At 35.5% G+C, this 26404-nt stretch overlaps 1 protein-coding gene across 2 annotated transcripts in view; it reads right to left on the bottom strand.

Annotated features, from left to right (window-relative positions):
* Window positions 1-26404, bottom strand: part of SRFBP1 (serum response factor binding protein 1) — a 61477-nt gene that overhangs the window by 17945 nt on the left and 17128 nt on the right. The window contains exons 1-2 of one of the 2 annotated variants that reach the window (XM_059888400.1): window positions 19535-19873; window positions 6669-6740 (exon numbers count right to left, since the gene is read on the bottom strand). In XM_059888400.1, the coding sequence (XP_059744383.1) occupies window positions 6669-6740; window positions 19535-19543 (81 nt within the window). In that variant the 5' untranslated portion in view covers window positions 19544-19873. 2 annotated transcript variants of the gene reach the window in all.

Consider the following 26404-nt stretch of genomic DNA (forward strand, 5'->3'; position numbering starts at 1 on the left):
CTAAGACGCTTCAGTCGTGTCTGACTCTATGCGACCCCATAGACGGCAGCCCACAAGGCTCCCCTGTCCCTGGGATTCTCCAGGCAAGAACACTGGAGTGGATTGCCATTTCCTTCTCCAATGCATGAAAGTGAAAAGTGAAAAGTGAAGACGCTCAGTCATATCCGACTCTTAGCGACCCCATGGACTGCAGCCTACCAGGCTCCTCTGTCCATGGGATTTTCCAGGCAAGAGTACATGAGTGGGTTGTCACTAGCCACAGCAATTAAAGGAGAAAAAGAAATAAAGGAATCCAGGTTGGAAAACAAGTAAAACTCTCACTGTTTGCAGATGACATGATACTACACATAGAAAACCCTAAAAATACCACAAAACAACTACTAGAGCTAATCAATGAATTTAGTAAAGTCGTAGCATATAAAATCAATACACAGAAATCCCTTGCATTTCTGTACACTAACAATGAAAAATCAGAAAGAGAAATTAAGGAAACAATCTCATTCACCATTGCAACAAAAAGAATAAAATACCTAGGAATAAACCTACCTAAAGAGACAAAAGACCTGCATGCAGAATAAGACACTGATAAAGGAAACCAATGACGACACAGATGGAGAACTCGACCATATTCTTGGATTGGAAGAATCAATACTGTCAAAATGACTGTACTACCCAAAGCAATCTACAAATCAATGCAATTCCTATCAAATTATCAATGACATTTTCCACAGAACTAGAACTAAACATTTCACCATTTATATGGAAACACAAAAGACGACAAACAGCCAAAGCAATCATGAGAAAGAAAACCAAGCTGGAGGTATCAACTTCCCTGACTTCAGACTAAACTACAAAGCTACAGTCATCCAAGACAGTATGGTACTGGCACAAAAACAGAAATATACACCAATGAAATAAGACAGAAATCCCAGGGATAAACTCATGTATACATGGGCACCTTATTTTTGACAAAGGAGGCAAAAATATACAATGGAAAAAGAAAACCTCTTCAATGAGTGGTGCTGGGAAAACTGGTTAGCTACATGTAAAAGAATAAAATTAGAACATTTCCTAACAACACACACAAAAATAAACTCAAAATGGATTAAAGACTTAAATGTTAAGACTAGAAACTATAACGCTCTTAGAGGAAAACACAGGCAGTACTCTCTGACATAAATCACAGCAATATTCTCTCTGACCCACCTCCCTGATTAATGGAAATAAAAACAAAAATAAACAAATGGGACCTAATAAAACTTAAATAAAAGTAAAAAATAAAGCTTTTGCATAGCAAAGAAAGCCATAAACAAGATGAAAAGACAACTCTCAAAATGGGAGAAAAAAACTGCAAATGAAGCAACTGACAAAGGATTAGTCTCCAAAATATATAAGCAGCTCATACAGCTCAACATCAGAAAAACTAACAGCCCAATCAAAAATGGGCAGAAGACCTAAACAGACATTTCTCCACAAAGAAAATATCAGATCACATCAGATCAGATCAGTCGCTCAGTTGTGTCCGACTCTTTGCGACCCCATGAATCGCAGCACGCCAGGCCTCCCTGTCCATCACCAACTCCCGGAGTTCACTGAGACTCACGTCCATCGAAGTCAGTGATGCCATCCAGCCATCTCATCCTCTGTCATCCCCTTCTCCTCCTGCCCCCAATAGAGGTGGCTAATAAACACATGAAAAGATGCTCAACATCACTTATTATTAGAGAAATGCAAATCAAAACTACAATGAGGCATCACCTCACACCAGTCAGAATGGTCATCACCAAAAAATCTACAATCAGTACTGGAGACGGTGTGGAGAAAAGGGAATTCTCCTGCATTATTGGAAACAGTATGGACACTCCTTAAAAAACTATAAATAAATCTACCATATGTCCCAGCAAATCCACTACTGGGCATATACCCTGAGGAAAACACAATTCTAAAATACACATGTATCCCAATGTTCACTGCAACAGTATTTATAATAGCTAGGACATGGACCCAAGCTAGATATCCATCGACAGATGAATGGATAAAAAAGATGTGGTACATAAATACAATGAAACATTCCTCAGCCATACAAGGGAACAAATTTGAGTCAGTTGTAGTGAGGTGGATGAACCTAGAGCCTCTTATACCAGTAAAGTAAGCCAGAAAGAGAAAAACAAGTACCATATATTAACACACATACCTGGAATCTAGAAAAATGATACTTTTTACCTAGTACAGAACAGACTGCTGTCCACGCTTGTTGTCTTGTATGTGTATCATACTATCATGTGTAAAACAGTTAATGGGAAATGCTATAAATACAGGGAGCTCAGCCTGGTGCTCTGTGATGACCTAGAGGGATGGGTTAGAGTGAGTGGAGGGAGGCTCAAGAGGGAGGGTGTATATATATACACGATGAAGTGTTGGTTTCTGCCATAAGCAGCATGAATAGATTGCCATGTGCTGTAAACATCATAGTAAAGCAATCTTTCATCAGTTAAAAATAAAAATCAAACTGACCAAAGGAACTCGTACAGGTAGAAAGCTAGTAGCAGTACTTTTAACATTAACTCGACTTCAATTCTAGGTTTTACCTAAAGATAGAAGTCAACACATTCATATTTGTATTTATTAAAAACATTTAGAAATATAATAAGAAACAGTCCTCTTAGCTGAATCAGAAGAATTGTGACAAGTAAAGGGCTTAGAGTCCACATTTAGGAGAACAGGAGATTTTTCTGTATTCATTAAACTCTTAAAATCCCATGATTCCAAAATGCTTTTACATATAGACACTTATTCTATCCTTTTGTCCTAAAATTTCATTTTGCAGGCAGAGACTTTGCTTGTCTAAACCTTGGATCTAACATTTCCTACTGATTGATCACAGGTATATTTTGACCTTTCTGGGCCCACTGTCTCATCTGTTAAATGAGATTATTATCATCTTAATGAGAAAGCTAATGTATATAAAGTATCTAACAAGTCAGCTACTAGCAGATGTTAGCAAATATTAATTTGCTTCCTCTTATCCTTTAAAATCAACATTCAGAAAACAAAGATCATGGCATCTGGTCCCATCACTTCATGGGAAATAGATGGGGAAACAGTGGAAACAGTGTCAGACTTTATTTTTTGGGGCTCCAGTATCACTGCAGATGGTGACTGCAGCCATGAAATTAAAAGATGCATACTGCTTGGAAGAAAAGTTATGACCAACCTAGATAGCATATTGAAAAGCAGAGACATTACTTTGCCAAGAAAGGTCCATCTAGTCAAGGCTATGGTTTTTCCAGTGGTCATGTATGGATGTGAGAGTTGGACTGTGAAGAAAGCTGAGCACCGAAGAATTGATGCTTTTGAACTGTGGTGTTGGAGAAGACTCTTGAGAGTCCCTTGGACTGCAAGGAGATCCAACCAGTCCATTCTGAAGGAGATCAGCCCTGGGATTTCTTTGGAAGGAATGATGCTAAAGCTGAAACTCCAGTACTTTGGCCACCTCATGCGAAGAGTTGACTCATTGGAAAAGATTCTGATGCTGGGAGGGATTGGGGGCAGGAGGAGAAGGGGACGACAGAGGATGAGATGGCTGGATGGCATCACTGACTCGATGGACATGAGTCTGAGTGAACTCCGGGAGTTGGTGATGGACAGGGAGGCCTGGTGTACTGCGATTTATGGGGTTGCAAAGAGTTGGACACGACTGAGCGACTGAACTGAACTGAATCCTTTAAAATAACTATGTTCTATTCCCTTCCTTTTTTACATAGTGCCTGGCCAACTGTTCTGCATATAATAGACATTTGGACTTGAGAAGTCCTTGAAATTCTGGCAATAATTGTCTGGAAATGTCACAGTTCTAGGGCCCAAACTCTATAGTTTTAAAACTCTCATACAAATATTAACTGGCTACTTAATCTTTCTAACCATTTCTGAATTTGGAAAATGAAGATACTACTAGTATTACTACACACATGTACACACATGCATGTGCACACATGAATGTTTTCACTTGAAATCAATGTTGTAAGATCAACTGAGATACTAATGTATATGGAAGAACTAAGCAAGCTCTAAGGAGTTACACACATCAGCTTGTTCTGCTCTATTCTGATGGTCAGACAGCTTCAAATGTATAAGCTCTATGTAATAGCCTTATACTACCTCTTTGGTCATCTTTAATTAACTTCCCTTCCTGTGGCAAACCAGTCTTCTCTCCATGACACTCAGCTAATTTATTAACATATTTTGATACAGGAGAACATTAATTCAATGGGAAGAATATCATAAGTGAAATAAAACAGTAACAAAATAGTTGAAATCAAATAGCTCAGGAGGAATCTGAAACCATTCTTAAGCAAGGCAATTTCCCTTGGCTCTAAATCGTCAAGGGTTCCATCAAGAACTATAAAACAGAACTGTCTTCCTTTGTCCTTCTCCACCTCCCTTTCCTTCCTTTCATTTGGAGGAAGGTACCGAAAGGGCAGAAATGTAATGAATTTTTTTTTTTTTTGCTTGACAACATTCCAGTTTGAGCCCAACTTTCTACATGTTTATGATACATCTCATGACTATAAATCTAGTGATATGCAAATGTATTTACTATTTAGAAAATATAAATGATAAGCGAATACAGACGCATTTCCCCATTTTTAGGATCACATTTCACACACTGGAAGGTTAAACAAAAGGTTGTAAATGTAATAAGATGCGCTAAAGAAACCTGATTTTACAAACACTACACATACATTAACTAACAATAACCTTCCAAGTGAAAATAATCAGACTGAAAAGTTCAAAGAAAAAAAGACAAAGATATATTATTTTGGATATTTTCAAGTTCCAATTAAAAAATACTGTCAAGCTTCAGTGCTGAAATTTAAATGGAAACATGATATTAGGCAACAAAAAGAAATTGGTTTTTATTCCCATCATAAATTAAATATTACTGAGATACTTTTAGGGTGCAGTAACCAGAAAATGAAAAAAATTTATTCTGGTAAAAACCTTAAATGATTATTTTTTTAAACTCTCAAGAGAAAACAAATACATTCTATCATATTTTTATACAATTACCACTATTCTATTTAACATGTCATTGTTTTGTCAGAAACATATACACCAAGTAAAAAAGTATCACAGAACTAAATTTTTTTCCTCTCTATGAATGAATGCTATGAAGTAAGAATATTTACTGCAGAATCAGGTAGAATCAAAATAAGGAAGCTGTAAAATCATGCTCCTGACTCTTTGATGTCGCTTTCCTGACAAGGACCATAACAACAAAAACAAACGTTCCCTTTCCTCAAACATACAACAACCTTTCATTTTCTGCCCTTCTTACAATAAAATGTTTTAAAATTCTAATGTCTAATATCAATTAATTGCAGAGAAATGAGTACTAGTGTACATAAATGTGGAGTTAAGAGTATTTTTCTTCTTAAAGCTGTAATAGGAAAACCGCCATTTATAGTTGTAGATTCCAATACATCTCTCCTAGTAATCAATAAAACAAGCAGGCAGAAAGTCAGTAAAGCTGTATATCATCTGTACAACACCATCAGTCAGTTTGACTTAAATGACATTTACAGGCCACTGATCTCAATATAATAATATTGCTTTCAAGTACACATGAAATATTCACCAAGATAAGCCATACTTTGAGCAAGTAACATAAATACTAAAGTTAAAAGAATAATAATCATAAAAACTATGCTCATGGATCATAAAGAAAACAAAAAGATACCCCAAACCCTCTAATTGTTCAGAAATTAAACAATATCCATCTAATTAAACCATAGGTTTAAGGTGAAGTTTCAAGAGAAATTTAAAACATTTTAAAATCAAAGAAAATAAAATACAACATATCATATATATAAGATGTAGCTAAAGCAGTGCTTAGAGGGAATTTTATTGCATTAAATGTTTATATTAGAAAAAAAGAGAAATGTCTAAATTAGTAATTTAAGCTTCTAAATTAAGAAACCAGAGGAAAGAGCAAGTATACACAAATGCAAGAGGAGGAAATAATACAGATTACAGCAAACATGAATAAAAGTGAAAACAGAAAATCAATAGTTACAAAAATCAGTTAATTCAAAACTGTTCCCTGGTGGAACTGTTATGTAGGCTTCAGAAAAGTGGGCAGAAATGAAAAAGAGGGAAAGGCAAGAAGCAAGTGTAGCAAATGCAAGGGGTAGAAGCTCTGTGTAAAAGTCCATGTAAGTAACTGAACGTAACAGTGGTGTACTCTTACTTAGCTCACTTCTTACTTTCCGAGTTTCAGTTTCCTTACTTATAAAAAGGGGGTAGAAATAATTTCCATAGGATAAATGCAGAGATTAAATATTTATAAAAACTAGTATGTGGAAAAAATAAAAAATCTGTGTTCTAAATAATAAAATTAACAGACTAATTGCAGTCTAGCACACAAATGCCACATTAACGTCAACATACCTTTTAAGGTCTCTGGAGGTGTGATATAAGAATAAAGTAAAATTCATTAATTATCATAAAAATTTTTTTGGTAGCAACAGTAGAGCTCAAATAGAGAAAATCATCATACACTAATAGTAACTGGTTTATTCAAGGAAAAAAAGTTAAAAGAAAAAATGAGGTCAAGAATATAAATATGGAACTATTCCCCAAAGAAATACAACTTACTGCAAAATTACCTTTTTGCAGATTTTTTCAAAGTTGATATCTTCACCAAGAGCAGATTTAGTTACTACATCAGGTTTCAACTCCTGTAAAAGAATAAATTAATTTTAGTTATGACCCTAACTTTAAACTGTCATTATATTATGAGTTGAATTTCTTCCTGTGTTTTGCTTTCAAGGACTCTGTTATTTAAAGCAATTACTACTTATTTTAATGATATTTCAGGACACTGGAAATTCTATCAATTTATAAAGAAAAGCTGATATTTACAGAGAAATACTTAATTTTAATCCTTGATTTAAAAAAATCTAAACCACAAACATTTTTCTACTCTGGAAAGGATAAATCTTTTATTTTAGAAAACTAAGAAACACAGAAAAACAAAGAAAAGTAAATAAAATTACTGGCAATGTTTACATAATTATAATTTTATTATATATCCTTCTACAAGCTTCTTTCAGAGTTTAAGTTTGATATGCATTCCACTAAGGAATCGTCAGTACCAAAATCAGACTGATTCTATTCTATGCAATTGAAGATGGAGAAGCTCTATACACTCAGAAAAACAAGACCTAGAGCTAACTGTGGCTAAGATCATCAGCTCCTTATTGTAAAATTCAGGCTCAAATTGAAGAAAGCAGGGAAAACCACAAGCTTATTCAGGTATGACCTAAATCAAATTGCTTACACTTATACAGTGGAGATAATGAATAGATTCAAGGGACTAGATCTGGTAGACAGAGTGGATGAATAACTATGGACGGAGGTTCATAACACTGAACAGGAGGTGATGACCAAAATCATCCCCAAGAAAAAAGAAATTCAAGAAGTCAAAGTGGTTGCCTGAGATAACCACTGAGAGATAAGAAGAGAAGTGAAAGGCAAAGGAGAAAACATATACCCAACTGAATGAAGAGTTCCAGAGAACAGCAAGGAGAGGTAAGAAAGCCTTCTTAAGTGACCAATGCAAAGAAATAGAGGAAAACAATAAAATGTGGAAGACTAGAGATCTCTTTAAGAAAATTGGAGATATCAAGGGAATATTTCATATAAAGATAGGCACATTAAAGGATAAAACTGGCAAGGACCTAACAGAAGCATAAGAGATTAAGAAAAGGTGCAAAAATACACAGAAGAACTGTACAAAAAACCTCTTAATGACCCAGATAACCACAATGACGTGATCACTCACCTAGTCAGACATTGTGGAGTATGAAGTCACGTGGGCCTTAGGAAGCATTACTATGAACAAGGATAGTGGAGGTAATAGAATTCCAGCTGATCTATTTCAAATCTTAAAAGATGATGCTGTTAAAGTGCTGCATCCATTATGCCAGCAAATTGAAAAACTTAGCAATGGGCACAGGACTGGAAAAGGTCAGCTTTCATTCCAATTCCAAAGAAAGGCAATGCCAAAGAATGTTCAAATTTCCATACAATTGCAATCATTTCACATGACAGCAAGATTATGCTCCACATTCTTCAAACTAGGCTTCAAAAGTACATGAACCGAGGTCTTCCAGATGAACAAGCTGGATTTAGAAAAGGCAGAGGGACAAGAGATCAAATTGCCAAAATATGCTGGATCACAGAAAAAACAAGGGAATTCCAAAAAAAAAAAACCCATCTACTTCTGCTTCACTGACTATGCTAAAGCCTTTGACTATGGATCACAACAAACTGTGGAATATTTTTTTTTTCCCAGAATATTCTTAATGAGATGAGAATACCAGACCATATTACCTGTCTCCGGAGAAACCTGTATGCAGGTCAACCAGCAACAGTTGGAACTGGATATGGAACAATAGACTGGTTCCAAATTGGGAAATGAGTACGTCAAGGCTGTAAATTGTCACTGTGCTTATTTAACTTATATGCACAGTATATCATGCAAAATGCCAGGCTGGATGGAGTTAAGATTGTAGGGAGAAATATCAACAACCTCAGATACACAGATGATATCACTTTAATGGCAGAAAGTGAAGAACTAAAGAGCCTTTTAAAGAAAGTGAAAGAGGAGAGTGTAAAAGCTGGTTTAAAATTCAACATTCAAAAAATGAAGAACATGGCATCCAGTTCCATCACTTCCTGGCAAATAGATGGGGAAAATGTGGAAACCGTGTCAGATTTCATTTTCATTTTTCATTTTCTTGGGCTCCAAAATCAATGCAGATGGTGACTGCAGCCACAAAATTAAAAGAATAATTGGAATAATAGCTATGACAAACCTAGACAGTGTATTAAAAAGCATAGACAACACTTTGCCAACAGAGGTCCATATAGTCAAAGCTATGGTTTTTCCAGTTGTTGTGTCTGGATGTGAGAGTTGGACCATAAAGAAGGCTGAGAACTAATGAACTGACACTTTTGTACTGTGGTGCTGGAGAAGACTCTTGAGAGTCCCTTGGACAGGCAGGAGATCAAACCAGTCAATCCTAAAGGAAATCAGTCCTGAATAATCATTGGAAGGACTGATGCTGCAGCTGAAGCTCCAACACTTTGGCCACCTGATGCAAAGAGCTGACTCACTGGAAAAGACCATGATGCTGGGAAAGACTGACGGCAAGAGGAGAAGAGGGCGACAAAGGATGAGATGGTTGCATGGCAACGCTGACTCAATGCACATTTTGAGAAAACGCGCAGAGATAGTGAAGAACAAGGAAGCCTGGTGTTCTGCAGTTCATGGGTTGCAAAGAGTTGGACATGACTCAGTGAATGAACAACAACAATAGCATAATTCAGTGTTTTGGGTCAATTCATTTTTAACTTAATTTTAAATATAACCATATCTCCTATGACATCATACAAAATTTTTAAATGGTGCTTAAGTATCACTGTATAAATAGAAATGCTATGCCATAACTGGAATTTTGGTTCAGAACTATCCTAATTAGACACTGAGGAATTTAATAAATCAAGCAGTTCACTTGGTAATAAAATAAAAATAAAATAAAATATAAATTATAAATATATAAATTATGAACTTATTCTTTCCTCCCTTCAGTTTTATTCAGAAAAGATCAGGAACTGCCTTTCAGAAAAGACTCTTTGATATGTTATTCCAAATGGAGAGCAGCACCTCAAATGTTAGTATTCTTTTTAGAAGATACGATGAAATCTAACTGACAGCCTTTCTCAATTCTTCTAAGAGTCAGCTATGCAGTCTACTTGTGAAATTCATGGTAAACTCCCAAGACTTTCAAATTGTTGCTCCAAATTCTAAATCTGTATCTATTCTGACTCAGTATATCTAATATATGTTTAAAGGAAGAAGTCTTAAGAAACTATTTTCATTATTCTTGGATTGGATTTAGTAGTTCTAATGATAGGTTATAATCTAGCCACAAAACTCAATTTACTCATATTGTAATAATAAATTATCCTTCAAATTGATTATGAAAGACAGTTGCTATAGCAAAATTCACTAGGGTCTAACAGATCAGTAATATAAGCTACAGGGAATAGTATAATATTTTTTTAATACAAGATCTGAAGTAATCCACAGTTTTCAAAGAATGCCTTGGATGATGGGAATTTTTTACTGCAGCAAATGGGATGGGAAGTTGTGACTATAGAACCTTACCTGACATTCAGCTACTTTCTTCATTATAAATGAATGGCTTCCCATAAGAGTTTGAAAAGCATGTAAGATTGCAAGCTTTGTACATAAAACTCCAAAAAGCCCTCATTTAGGTAAAAAGTAGAGAACTCTAAAAGACAAGTGGTATTTAGAAGCTTGGTCATGAAAGAGTTTCAACAATTTCAGCTTTCAGGCTAGCTATTCAGAAATAGAAGTATAATCTAACCAGCATCTTGGGAACACTTCCACTTCAAGTACATGGGAAGAAGCTAGCTTGAACATGGTTAGGCAGTAAGCCATCTGGTCAAAAGGTCCGAGGAACTACATAAAAACATTGGGGAATAATTTATGTTTATGTTAATCTTGTTTTTCATTTTCTTGATGGGAAAATAAAATGAAGGGCCCAGAATGTAAGTTTTTCAAGGGTGAGAATGGTTTCTTATTCATCTTTTTGACTATCTGATCCTAGTACAATGACACATTTATTCAACAGAAATGGACCAGGGACAAGAAATTTAAAGTGCTTATTCCTCAGTGAGAGGTCAGTGAAGTCTTTTATCAACAGAAAAGGCAAATTCAGAATTTCCAAAGAATTTTTAGATGCCAATGTGGGCTTTTTCTTTAGAAAAGCAAAGGCAAGTACTATAAAAAAAACTACTAGGACCTACTAGAATGTTGCAAAGTAGAACATTATGCTCCAAAGTATTCTACACTACCTTAATTTTTATGTATAGCAGGAAAAGGCTAAATACTACTTAAGAACTCACTGAAACATATAGCTGTATCTTGAATGGCCAGGAAACCACACTAGCTAATAAGCCAGGCAGGTGCCATAAAAGACAAGACTGCTCTTTCTGAGAAAAGACTTCATACTAACTCAAAAATTAAGATTCATTTCTAGACCCAGGAAAAGACACTTTTACACAACAGCTCTGTTCCTATTCCAAAGACATTATACATACTCAGTGTAGAAAGGTTGTGTGATCCCCTCATGCACTAGACTTAAACGTAGTGTTAGTCACTCAATCGTGTCCAACTCTTTGCAACCCATGAACTGTAGTCCACCAGGCTCCTCTGTCCATAGAATTCTCTAGGCAAGAAGACTGTGCCATTCCCTTTTCTAGGAGATCTTTCTGACATAGGGATCAAACTCAGGTCTCATGCATTGCAGGCAGACTCTTCAATGTCTGAGCCACCAGGGAAGCCCTCAACATGGTTAAGAAAATACCGGTAAAAATATGAAAGAAAAGACATCAGTTCAGTGCTTATATGATAATTTTACACTATGCCATTTATAGTATTTGGGGTTAATGATAAGTAAAATGACTAAGACAGGAACACTTAGCTTTCTTTTATATAAAACTAATTCTAGTATCTTTTTTCAGATAAAAGTATTTTTCTTAAATTTTAGAGCTTTCTCTACTTTAAATTGAATTTAACCATTTCAAATAATTCTGCAACTTTAAATGCAGAACAAGATGCATTATTACAGATGGTAATTTGCAAATTTTATACCAAAGTCATACATTATGGACTCTGGGGGAAAAAAAAATGCCTAGGTATATTTCAAGGAGAAGGCAATGGCACCCCGCTCCAGTACTCTTTCCTGGAAAATCCCATGGATGGAGGAGTCTGGTAGGCTGCAGTCCATGGGGTCACGAAGAGTCGAGCACGACTGAGCGACTTCAGTTTCAATTTTCACTTTCATGCATGGGAGAAGGAGATGGCAGCCCACTCCAGTGTGCTTGCCTGGAGAATCCCAGGGACGGGGGAGCCTGGTGGGCTGCCGTCTATGGGGTGGTACAGAGTCGGACACGACTGAAGCGACTTAGCAGCAGCAGCAGGTATATTTCAACTTATGAAAAGAAAATGTTGAACACTTTTAAATCAAAGAAATTTTAAATATGACCCAAGCACATTAAAAGGGAAAAAGAATAACAATATTAAAATGCAAAAAAAAAATAAATAAATAAATAAAAAGCAAAACTATTCTCAATTAGAAAACCATGGATCAAGAAAAAACAATGGGAAAATAAAGATACTGCAACTATGTAACAGGTGTTAAATATTGAATACTTCACTAAACAAGTTTAAAATGAGTGAGAGACTAACATTAAACAAGACAAGTAAAACTTGAGCAATTTTACACAACTGTACAAAAATGCTGCAAAATTTTTTCACTAAAAAAGATGTTTAAATTTATCATAAGTGCCAGAGAAATTAAAAATATCAATAATTTGCTAATCAAATGCTAAGTGAACTTAAGCTTCTGAAACTGGGCTTAAGTAATTTTTTCCTCCATAGACTTCCTTAATGTTCACTTCCTTACTTTCCTTTATGTTCATCTTCCGACTTGTAAGCTTATTCATTAGTGAGCAGGGCTTGTGTTGACTTGTATAAGACCCACATTCTTTTGTTTTTCGACATTCAATTCAGCTTTGTTTTCTAGCATCAGCATAACTTCTTTTATTTCAAGTTTCAAATAGTTATGATTATCTAAGCCTTCTTAAAGATGAAATAAAACATTAACTACAATATATGAGTTACTAATCTGTTCATAAAACATCATAATTATTAGGGACTTCAGCTATCACATAATTCTACACCTGTGCAGGAAAGGGTTAAAGTCAGCAGGCGTGGGCTGCTCCAACTGCACATTCCTGAGAAGGCCTAACTTCTTCAGGACTGGCCTTTGGCCAGTTCCTAGGAATTAAGTTCTGAGCCCTTGGCCACAGGCTTACCAAGCTGATCAGGTAGTTTACCCTAGTAATGTGATTTATGGTGACTATGTCTTCACTCTGGGGAGTTGGAGTTTGCGTAGTAGGGAGGAGTCATGCAGGTGATTCATGTCTCTGTGACTGGCTCCCAATAAAACCCCTGACACCAAGGCTCAAGTGAGCTTCCCTGGTAGGCAACACTTTGCAAGTGTTGGCATACATCTCTGCTAGGAGTGTGTCCATGCAACCATACTATACTGGCTGAGGGCATCTACAGGCTTATGTCTGATTTTTCCTAGACTTCCCTTAGGGGCCTTTTTCTTTTGCTGATTTTAATCTGTATCCTTGAATATAAATAAACTGTTATTCTGAGTATAAAAGTTGCTTTTTGTTTTTTTTTCCTGAGTCCTGTGAATCCTTCCAGTGAATCATTCAACCTTGGGCACCCTCAACCATTCAATTTTAAAAAGAGAAAATGAGAAGCCAATAAAGTTTAAGAAACTCATTAATTTAAACTAACATTGCTCAAGTTTCCCACATTAAAGATAGCCATTCACTAATAACCAGACCCAGCAGAACATTTCAGTTCCTTATTCTACAGTGCCAGATGCTATGCAGCAAACTCGGTGGGAATTAGCTAATCTCAAATTTTGATTATTTGGCTATCTCCTTGTCTTTTTTTCTCTCCAAAGGCTTTTGTTTGAACAAATGAATATACCGAGTCATAACTAAACATAAAACTAGTGTGATGTTGTCTCTGGCTGAGTGGGCAAAGTATGTTTGCAACCAAACTATTCTGTATCAGGCTGTGGGGAGGGACACTAAGACGAAAAATAACTTGAAGGCATTAATCAAGCTGATGCTTTTAATTCCAAGAGACTCTCATTAAGGTTGGGCTTTTAATGTAATAAAATATAAAACATGTTTGTACTTTCCAAAATGTGATTAAAACTGGAACATGATATTTTAGATTACGAGGGGTTAATCTCTAATACCAGGGACTTACAAGGTGCCAAGAAAAGTCTGGATTCTTGGAGGTATTTTTTGTCTATTTGGAAATGAAGCAATAAATGCATTTCTCTGAAATAAAGAACCTGAAATAACTCGTGAGAGAGCTATTGACATCCAAATTCATGCTTTTCCACAGATGGGAATGTCATTATGGTTACCCTTCAGTGACAACAAAAACCCTATTTCCTATATACTGTTCTACTGTCTCCTAAATACAGTACCAGATGGAACTTCAATAAGGTTATACTCTGTCACCATATCGCCAAGGGATTTTTCCAAATAAAACATCTCTGTCTTTGTCCTTCACCTATCCCTGTGTTATCTACAGCATTTAATGGCATCTCCAGCCTCTGCTACTCAGGTTAGACAGCTCAGAGTCATCTGATACTGTGGGCCTCCTCGTCACGCCTCTGCTATGCTCCCATCCCCCTTTCCACTACTCTGCTGTGGTGTCTATTGAATTTAGTTCCTCCTTTGGATTACCATTATTGTACCCACAGAATCAGAACTTCATTATGGATTGTGTGGGTTATAATAACGTAACTGAGTTTCCTGCCTCCACAACCAGTAATTCCAAGGACCATTATGTCACTGTCTTGAATACAGAAAGAAGCCCAAAACCTTTATTCTGGTGTTGAAATCCTTTCATTATCTGGTCTCGGTGCCTCCTTCTAACACTATAATACTCTTTTTCCATAAGTCTTATATGCATTCATTCAGCTTTACATAGAATTCCCTGAATAAGTTTCCTATTCTCCCACCCCAGTATCTTTGCTGCGTGCTTTAACAATTTTTATTGCAAAATGCCTTTCTCTTATCAGTCACCTGGCTTTCTCACGCTTTCTCCCCAATCAAGATCTATTAATGTTTCAACTCTTTGTTTCTGAGTGTCACTGAAATGAAGCAAGGCTTCTTAGAGACATGGCTGAATAGAATCTAAGGCAGAAAAAAGTATAATCCATGCAACGTTCTGTTACGCCAGGAAAGAAAATTGGGTTCTCTCAAAAACTCATAAAAGGTAGCTTAGAAAGGATACTACTGGTCAAATTTGGGTGTCAAAAGAATAATGACAGCAAAGAATCATAACCACACTGACCATATAAGTAGCTGTTTAAAGCAGTACCCATCTGAGAGTGAAATGAGGCTCTATTAAAAATAATGCTGGGACAAGTGATGATTACCAGAACACCAGGGAAATCTAGTCATATAGCCACCCTAATCATAACACTTGCCAATTTTTCTCTTTTTCTCTTAAAGCCACTGCAAGCAGACTTTTAGCACGATTATCCCCATCAATCTCATTTTTGTTTTCACCAATCTCCACACTGCTAAATCTAATGAGCAGACCTCAGCACTCCTCTTACTTGAGGAGCATCAGGTGTCTTTTAAGCACCTAGAAAAGGGCATGTCATTTGGTAAATGTTCAGAAATACTTGTTAACAGAATAGATACTGAAGTTATTTTTACCCATTAGGCATTATAAATTGCTAAACTAAGTATCTATTATCTCAGTATTGGGTATAATATATGCCAGACCTGCTAGTAAACCCTGCTTCTGCTCAGGAGCTGAAGGAACTACAAGAGAGTACACTTAGAACTATGTCTTTCCTTCACATTTGTTATTTTTCAATTTTCTAAGTTAAAAACAAAAGACCCCATTAATTTTTATCCATGACTACACTGAGATGTGAATCTAAATCACTATCACAGATAACATAATTTCATTTAGGCAAACTTGTAAAATAATCTAAAAACTTTATAACTCTTGATCTTACAAGTACTTCCTTTACAAATTTTCAAAACAAGCACAATAAAGGCATATAAATTTAAGTGTCCATTCTGTAACCTGTGAAGTTAGTCAGTCACTTTTTTTTTTTAATTTTATTTTATTTTTAAACTTTACATAATTGTATTAGTTTTGCCAAATATCAAAATGAATCCATCACAGGTATACATGTGCTCCCCATCCTGAACCCTCCTCCCTCCCCATACCATCCCTCTGGGTTGTCCCAGTGCACTAGCCCCAAGCATCCAGTCTCGTGCATTGAACCTGGCAGGAAGTTTCTCTTGAGTCCTCAAAGCAGTACTAAGTGGTGCTCCTCCAAGACATCTACCAGTAGATGTATTGTATTCAATACACTGGACTGAAACTGTTTACATGTCCATGTCGCTCATCAGACTCCAAGTTTCTCAAGGGCAAATGCCATACTGATTTCTATATACCTGTAAATTAGTACAGTATTTGGCATACAAAGTACAGACCTAGTACATTTTTGTTGAGCTGAAATAAAGTGCTTTGGCCATCTGGAAGGTTCTGAAGTCATTATAAAAATGTGCAAACTCTTCAGGCAAAGTACAGTTCTAAACATACCAGGTAAAACTTTCATTTTTGGATCCTACGGTACAAAGTAAAAGAATGAGAATGATTTCTGCACTAGTCTAAAGTCATAATGCAACATGGACAATGATGATGGACTGTGTGGTATGCTACGTCTCCAAAAGACCTCTGGTTCAGGAACTCTGTCGTTGAATAGTTTTGGCCTACCTTTAAAAAAATGGTATTGAAGACAATGGCTATCTCAAATAATATTTCATCCATGCAAATTATATGGAGTAAAAGACTACAGAGATTCAAAATCTTGAAAAATTGAAAGAGTACCATACTAGGAACATTGATGTGGCATATTTTATTTAATCCCTACAGCAAATAGTTCAGACAGGAATTATTTCAAATTTTAAGGTGAAGAAACAGACTCAAGGACACAAATTAGTTAATGGTACAAAAACAGTATCAATCCAACTTGTTAAACATTTCAGGAAATAATGTAAATGGTTTATTCTTCTTCACTGTTAGAATTACACCCTTCTGCATTTTAAAAGTTACCAACTTACTGTTGATTTTAGTTCAAAAAACTACTGAAATTCAAATTCTTAAATCCAAAATTCTTCAACAATAAAATCTCAAACATTAGCATTAGATAGAAAATAAGAAAAAGAAACAAAACATACCAAACAACTTTGATAGAGATCTATCTTCCTTTTGATTAGAAAAATTTAATGGCGCTTTGCTACTACCTCTTCAAATATCTGTTTATAATAGATATGTGCTTTGCTATTACCTCTTCAAATATCTGTTTATAATAGATGTGCGCTTTGCTATTACCTCTTCAAATATCTATCTGTAATAGATCTGTTATTAATATCTGAAACATGTTACTATTGTGCAAAATATCAGGCGCTGTTTAAAAATGCAAATAACCAGAAAGAGTATAGTTTTTAAAATAACATGCAAATGACCTGACATAACACAAGGGAAGATACACTAAAATACAGACTGTTAAAAACTATCACTTAAGAACTATACATATGAAGATGAAGTAGCAGGGCAATTTCTCCTCAGTGTTGTAGCTCTCAATGGTGGGAAAATAAAAAGATACTCAAATTACTGGGAACCTTTCTCAAATTGGCCAAACCTCCCATCCATTATGATATACATGCCAGGCATGAATCTTTGTGCATTTATCCCCTGCCTCCTCCAGTAAAACCACTGTTACAGAGGATGGTGAAGGCTGTGAAAATGATTCACTCTAGTTTTGTAAAGAGCATGTAAGAGTTGGTGAATTCTGCCTTGTTATCAATAAAGCCCATGAAACTTAAAAACAGGATAATGTACAAAGTATGTGGAGGAGATACAACGCCAACCGTAATATGCAGACAAAAATGATCAGGAAGAGAGAGACCAACTGATAAAAACCTTTAAATACCCACAAGGAATTAGATCTGGTCTGGTAGACAACAGGAAAAGCTAACTTAGGTTGATTATTATGAGAATGATATAACAAAACAAAGTAGGTTTACTATTAGAAAATTTTACCAATTTCAGGTTTTTGCTGGCAGCCAGTTCAAAGCATTACTAAAGAATATACTAAAGATCAGTACTCTACTGATCTTTATATAATATATAAAGTATATTATACTAATAGTACAGTACTCTCCCCTTATCTGTGGTTTTGGTTTCTGCGGTTTCAGTTACCCACAGTAAACGGCAGTTCAAAAATAAAAAATTCCAGAAATAAACAATTCATAAATTTTAAATGATGAGCCATCACTCGAGTAGGGTGATGAAATCTTGTGCCATTCTGATCTGTCCTGCCTGGTACATCAATCATCTGTTTGTCCAGGTTTCATGCTCATTAGTCATTCAGAAGCCATTCCTATCAGACTGAGTGCTGAGGTATCACAGAGCCTCGGAGCAGTGACACTGGCAATTTGGATATGCTAAAGAGAAGCAGTAAAGTGCTTTCTTTAAGTGAAAACATGAAAGTTCTTGAAAATAATAATAATAATAAATCCTATATTGAGGTTGGTAAGATCCACAGTAAGAACAAATTTTCCATCCATGAAATTATCACGGAAAAAAAAAAAAAGAAATTCAAGCTAGTTTTGCTGCTGAGCCTCAAACTGCAAAAATCATGGATAAGTGCCTAGTTAAAATGGAAAAGGTATTAAATTTGTTGATGGACAACAGGAACACAAAACACATTTCAAGTCATGGCCGTGGGCTGCACCAGAAAGCCCTGAGCCTACAGGAAGACCACAGCCAGAGACTTACTGAAACAGGTGACACTAGCTTCACTGCAAGTAAGGGACGATTACACAGATTCAGTAACAGGTTTGGACTGAAAACTGTAAAAATTACTGGAAAGCTGCATTTGCCAATCAAGAAGCCTCTGCCACATTTTTGGCAGAGTTGAAGAGGTTGATAAAGGAGAGAGATCAACATTCACATAACTTTTATTACAGTCTACTGTTAAAGTTGTTCCATTTTATTATTAGTTACTATTAATCTCTTACTGTGCCTAATCTGTAAACTAAACTTTACTGCAGGTATTTACATTTAGGAAAAAACGCAATATTTATAGGATTGGTTTGAAACTGTTAGTCACTCAGTCATGTCCAACTCTTTGCAACACCGTGGACTGCAGCCCGCCAGGCTCCTCTGTCCGTGAAATTTTCCAAGCAAGATTACTGGAGTGGATAGCTGCTCCCTTCTCCAAAGGATCTCCACAACACAGGGATCAAATCTGGGTCTCCTGCACTGCAGGCAGATTCTTTACCATACTAGGCAGCAGGGAAGTCCATAGGATTGGATACCATCTTCCACTTTAGGCATCTACTGAGGGTCTTGGGAAATGTGCAGATAAAGGACTATTATACTGCCTGACTTTACTTCCATCTTGACTTGCATTCATGTTTAAAGCTGAAGTTTTGTATTTTAAAAACAGAATTCATCTTTCAACTATAAATTATTTTCAAGATATGAAAATAATTAGACACAAAAATAATTACAATTTCAGTGTGCTAAAAACAACTTGTACAATTCGACAGTCCAAACATTTGCATTTCACTTAAAAATAGTAACTAAGCATAAACATCATCAAATAATTTAGTCAAATGAAACTCTAAAACCACCTTATCTCTCACAATAGAACACTTTTTAGAAAACAGAATAGGACATTTTTATCCTTCTTTCCCCTGATCTAAACTGTTCTTGGCACATAAAATGACTCACTTCTGTCATGTTCAAAGAGGCAGGCAGAGAGAATGAGATAAGAGTAATTCTATCAACCCAGAGACTCTACACAGAACACTTCTGCATTCTAAAATAAGTCAGAGTAAACAGATTTTTTCATTCTAGAGATTCTTTTCTAACAAAATGGCTGGCTTTGGGGATAAAAGTTAACCATTTTTGAGTGGAATCCAAACATTTGTTTAAACGGGCATTATTTCGTGGCAAATTTATAGGGAGTAAACAAAATACTTAAACACCATATTTAGAATAACATGTTGAGAATAAGAACAATTAGAGAAGGTGAGATAATATATAGGTATTATTTTTTATTATTTAATAAGTATGTCAAAAAGAGGATAAATTATAGCTTGGTATGAATATAATAAATGTACTTTACTCCTGAATTTTTTTTTAATCTATATATCTTTGCAACTTTAGATTTCTTAACCCAACAACAAAGAGCTAAGGAAACGAAGAAACAAACAAAACCTCAAATTTAATGAATAATTATATAAGATCATAGCAAATATTCCCCACAGTGTAGCACCTAGAAAATGCATCAAAAGGCAGGAAATTGTTAGGGAAATTGTATTAGGTGCCTGAGGCAGTCTTTCTCTGTAATTTTAGAATTATGACTTAGATATAGGGATGTTCTAAAAGGGTTATAGGCATGTATTAAGAAAGAGAGCAATCTTTAACTGAAAGAATAAGGAACAATCTTTCAAAGTCTCTAGAAAGTCACATTATTTGTTATTACAAGTTCTAATTCCTTCAAAGTATTTTCTCTAGAACCTTCAAATTTGAAGCAAACTTTTCCAAGGGCATATATGATAACAAAATACATACTCATTTCTTAATTATATTTCTAAGTGTTAATAGTTTAAGGAACCTGTATCAATAGGATGTTACATTCAAGTATGTTTTTAAAGTGAAAGTGAAAGTTGCTCAGTCATGTCCGACTCTTTGCGACCCCATGGACTATGGACTACTGCTACAGTCCATGGAATTCTCCAGGCCAGAATACTGGAGTGGGTAGCCTTCCCCTTCTCCAGGGGATCTTTGCAACCCAGGGATCGAACCCAGGTCTTCCACATTGCGGGCAGATTCTTTACCAGCTGAGCCACAAGGGAAATACAGTGCCAAACTGAGTAAGGAATAAAACTTTTTTGAAATATAATCACTGTTATCAGTACATAATCCCAAGGGAATTGATTATTTTGGTATTTAGCTTCCAGACATTATTTCTAAATATTAAATTTACACACAAAAGCCTTTATGGATAACAAGACATTCTGTATCTTTAGGAAGTCCCAACTATTCTAATTATACCAAATTAAAAATGAATACTATTTTTCAACTCAAAGGAGCAATGATGATACAGTATTTCACCAGTATTTTTACTTTTCTATTAAAAACACAATGCAAAAGCACATTTATCATACCTTTATCAATCTTGATAAAAAAACTGTGTACTTAATTCTTTTTTTTTGTTTGTTTGTTTTTTTTTGTACTTAATTCTTAAGAGAGGTTAGGTTAGTAGAGTGTTAAGAACACAGGTTATTGATATAGATAGACATAGACTGAAGAACTCTGAGCAAAGCAATTAACACTTAAATCCCCAGTTTCCACCTCATTAAAACGGGGTTAAACAGGAACCTTTATGAGTTAATAAGATTACAAATAATACATGTAGATTGTAGCAGAAAATATGACATAGAGCAAGTGCTAAATAATAACTAAAATTACTAAGCTATTTATGAGCAGTATCCTTATATCTGAAATTGAGCTTCACAGTGCTATAAATAATATGTAAGTCTTGGATATGAAGTTGTTACATGAAACACTGTTCTTGCTGTCTAATTGGGATTCAATTAAATACTATCAAGGAAATCACATCAGTTTGAAAAATCAGTAATTTTTAAATTAAACTTTCCCAAGAAACATTCCTCAATTAATTACTAGCTAAAAGCAATCTTTTCTCTTCCATAATTTTCAAAGACCTTATCATAACTTGGAGGTACTTGCAGATCTGTATGCATTGTTCTTGTGCTCTATTTATCTAGTCTACCTTTTTGAAAACAGAATCATACTTATTCTTCAGGTTCCAACTCAGTACCACAATTCTGTAAGATCTTCCCTAAGTCCTAAAAGTAATTAAATAAATTGATCCTTTCTCTAGGTTCTTACAACTTTTTCACTGTAACAGGGTATGGCATATATTATAGAGACTAACATGCTTTTTCCCCAGAGAACAATGTGTTCCCTGACAGCAGAAATCTATTAATCTACACATATAATAGGCTCTAATTTAAAAGACATTTAACCAACCTGAGTATACAGTATGGAATTTATAACAGCTGTACTGTAAATTCCTAATTGTTTTTTTTTCTTTATATTTTCTTCTTTTCTGGTTGCAAATTTCATGGGTCTTAAAGATATATGATCATTAATAAACTAGGATGCTATCTTAGATTGTGATGAACAGCAGAAAACTATAGTTACTGATTCACTACAACCAAAACTCATAAGTTCTACTATATTTTAATATACCAAGTTTCAACAAAAATCAAGAATTTTAAAAAGTGAGAATTTCTCTCTCAACCTCACTCATATATAAAATTAAAATGCCTTTTAAGGAGTTTAGTTTTTATAGAAGGGGAGAATAAAAGAGAAATATATATTTTCAATGCAAATTGCTAAAAAAAATTTTTAATTGAATTAATTACTACTTGGGATTATTTTTGTTTCTTGGAAGACTACATAGTTTACATAATTTAGTGGCAGGTAGAGAAAAAAATAAAATTCTTCACAGGCAAGAAAAATTTTCTCTTGTCACAAAATACTGATTGAACAGCAAGCCACTAACACGAGGTATTCTAACATAGAAAAAAATATAGAGAGAGCTTCCATCACAATAGAAATCTGGCAACATAAAATATATGTTCAAAGTAAGGAATTTAAATGTTTAAAAATAATCTGTCTCCATTTAACCCAAAATTCAGGTGATATCCCAGATGAATAGAAAGAAAACCTCATTAAAAGAACAGTTACTTACTATTCTTATTGCTGCTTTTCTCTTGGGCCCTTTGTCTTCCACTGGGTATTTCCAACAATGCTGTAATATTTGCTCCTTTTCTCAATCACTGCATTATTCCATATTGGAATTAGGACAGTAGTATTGGTTGTCCAAATTTTTAAAAATTAATAGTTGAAAGGGGCTTTGGGTACTTTCACAGTTAGTTGGAACGTCATGCCAAGGTTGTAAGTTCAAATTTCCAAAATTACAAAACTTAAAAAATCAAATCAAAACAAAACAGAAAAAACAATATACATTTTGGGGGAAAAAAAACTCATATGATACTCCTTCCTTCCTACCCCTAAATCCTGTTTACACACTAAGTAAGTAGCCTTTGAACTAGGCTTAACTGGACTGAAGCAATTCCAAAGTAAGTTTTTCATTTTAAAATTAAGTGTACATGACTCAGTAAGTGGTAACAGTACTTCATCAATTTTACCAACAAGGACCTGTACCTTTTCATTTTCAAATAAAAGCAAGGAGGTTAAAAAGCAGGGAATGGATACCACTTTTATTTGCTACAACTGCTCTTATTTAAAACACAAAAATACTTTAAGGCCACCACAGACTTGACATAACATCTTTAATATCAAAGCAGCTTACAATGAAAACCATGACTCCTACATATTAAAAAATGCAACACTGCTAAGGATTTCAGGAATATAAACTATTCAAAATACTGGCTTCAAGCTGCAGGATCCACATGCCAAGAAAGCAAACTGGAATTCCAATGTGATGATCTGTTACTAAATGATGTTGTATGAGTGTGAGGAGAGTGGTATATACTGGTCCCTTGCCCTTTTAAAATACCACTATGACTTCCTGTTTATCATTTCAAATGTCACAAGCTGAGTACAGAAGGATATTAAATCAGGGCATCCTGCTCTGCCTTCAGAAGCAATAAAAGTTCTCCCTTAAAAAAAACAAAACTGAATTAGAAGTTAAATGGTCTTAGGAGTGCTGGTTAAGCTGACTATAAAATGAACAGCCTATTCATTCTTTGGTTTCTGATAATTAACATTAAAACCAACAAACAAAAACACACTATCCTAAGTTGACAATTTTTATTGAGGATCTTTAAAGTTACCTAAAGGTTTAAAAAATTATTTATTACTTGATTTCTACAATGCATTAGAGAAAAATAATCTAAATAAAAAGTACAGATTTATAAGAGACTTACAGGTCATAGTGCTGAACCTGTAACTATAGAAGACCATAATGTGGGTTATGCTCGAGTATGGAAACCACACAAGAAACAGAAACATTATGCCTCTTTCATACTTGGACCAGTGTTTGCAGCTTCTAGGTTTCAGACATAAAGGAAGAAAATATGAATGTGGAAACATTTCAAACTTTTGAGATTTTAATATCATTTTACAGAAACAATCAAGACAGGGAAGGGGAAGAATAGAAGGCATGCTTAGGATGACATGAGCAAGAACAAAACCCCTTCTGGTTCTATCAGCACAATTCTGCAAGGTATTCTAGACTCTAGAATTGAGACAACTTGAAAAATTCATTAGTGATTAGGATCTAATAGGTGAGTTTACACTTTACAAATAATATTGCTAATTTTGTAAACAAGAACAACAATATAAACACTTAGTTCATCACTCTGTTCTCTTGAGACAGTTTCTTCACTTGGTTTCCTAGATACCATACTCTCTTGGTTCTCTTTCTCCTTCACTATCTACACTTTCTCAGTCTATTTATTCTGTCTCTCTAAGATCTAAACTCTCAGTGTTGTGGGGTGCTCAGTCCTCTTCTCTAGCAATTTATAATTACTTTGAACTTTGGCTACTTCCATTTCTGGGAATGACAGACCAAGGTACTAGCAGATAACATGATTAACCCTTCCTTCAAAAAACAAAGTAAAGCAAAAATGAAAACTGGGCACACTACAAAAAACCTTCTCTGAAGGTAAAGCAGAGTAAATGCAAGAAGGCAGAGTCTGATGCAGTGTCAAAGCGCACTACGAATACAGATGGAAAGCTGTACAAATAAGTCACAACCTCTTAAGAATGTAACCTAAAACTAACTGCATTCTTCATGGTTCAGAAGCAGTGGCCAAGAACACATGGAACCCATGTGAAGCCTAGGTACATTACCCGCTCAGAGAGTAGGGGAAACCCAGAAGAGACGGAACCATACAAGGGGTTCTGAAACTTGAACAACTCATCAAAGAAACAGATTCAGTTCATCTCACCAAAAGGCAAAAGATCCGAACTGAAGCTAAAAGTGCTATCCAAGAAACACTGTTTGAAATTCAAGTGAAAGTTGCTCAGTCATGTCCAACTCTGCGACCCCATGGATTATACAGTCCATGGAATTCTCCAGGCCAGAATACTGGAAAGGGCAGCCTTTCCCTTCTCCAGGGGATCTTTGCAACCCAGGGATTGAACCCAGGTCTTTTGCATGGCAGGCAGAATCTTTACCAGCTGAGCCACAGTTTGAAATAAAAGCCTACTCCAAAAAGCCACCATTCACTGGAGAAGAATAACCAAACCCTGAATCTCTATCATTTAATCTTCGTAAAGTTCAGAGTACAATGCAAAATTATCCAGCATATGGTACTTCCCTGGCAATCCAGTGGTTAGGACTCCATGCTTGCACTGGCAAGGGGCATGGGTTCGATCTCTGATAAGGAAATAGATACTGCAGCATGCTGCACAGTGCAGCCAAAAACAAAACAAAAACCCCCTCAAATTACTCAGCAGATGAAGAACCAACAAAAACAACCATCTTTTCCTCTCTGAAAGCAAAAATGGCTATTATCCCTTTCCTATGATGCTAAAAGGAGAAGGCAATGGCAACCCACTCCAGTACTCTTGCCTGGAAAATCTTATGGACAGAGGAGCCTGGTGGGCTGCAGTCCATGGGGCCGCTAAGAGTCGGATATGACTGAGCGACTTCACTTTCACTTTTCACTGTCATGTACTGGAGAAGAAAATGGCAACCCACTCCAGTGTTCTTGCCTAGAGAATCCCAGAGACGGGGGAGCCTGGTGGGCTGCCGTCTGTGGGGTCGCACAGAGTCGGACACGACTGAAGTGACTTAGCAGTAGCAGCAGCAGCACCATGATGCCAAAAAAGAAAATCCTTTCAATGGATTAAAATCTTATGAGATAAATTAAAAAAAAAAAAATCCCAGCACAGAAACAGAAACAAAAAAACTGGTAACTGATTCAGTCACAGAACATCAGTCACTGGGTGAAAAGACCACAGGATATTCATATAATCTCAAAGTTACCATTTTACAGATGACTTAACAAATGCTAAAACAGAAAAAGGAGCCTTTAAAAGGGAGGAATCTGTCAGACAACATCTAAACCAAGTGTTTGGAACTCACCATTGCCAGTAAGGGATAAACATGTATGTGATACAATGTATTATTATTATTACACCATAACATTACAATTTTCCTTTAGTTTTGAAATATTTTCCAAAAAGTTAGAGGGAAATACAAACAAAAAGAAAAAAATTGCAAAAAGGTGTATTTTTACAAATCAGAGAGAGAAGAATTAAAACAGCTGCCTTGCCATCTGTTCTCTTTTCTTACCAGGAAGAAACTCAGGGAAAGGTAGAAGATGGAGTTTAATGTGTAGTTGAAAATCTAGGTATAAGTTGCATATAACTTAGAAACAGGCCATGATGGAGCACAAGACAAAGCAATTCTAACAGCTGATAAAGTGCAAAGGATGCTTTTAATAAGAGATTGAAACATGCAAAAACAGAAAAAGAATGGAACAAAAGGTGAAAGAGTTTTAACACAGAGAAGAGTAGCAGACAGAGCAA

Source organism: Bos taurus, chromosome 7 (assembly GCF_002263795.3).
Source record: "Bos taurus isolate L1 Dominette 01449 registration number 42190680 breed Hereford chromosome 7, ARS-UCD2.0, whole genome shotgun sequence".
Classification (NCBI taxonomy): Eukaryota; Metazoa; Chordata; class Mammalia; order Artiodactyla; family Bovidae; genus Bos; species Bos taurus.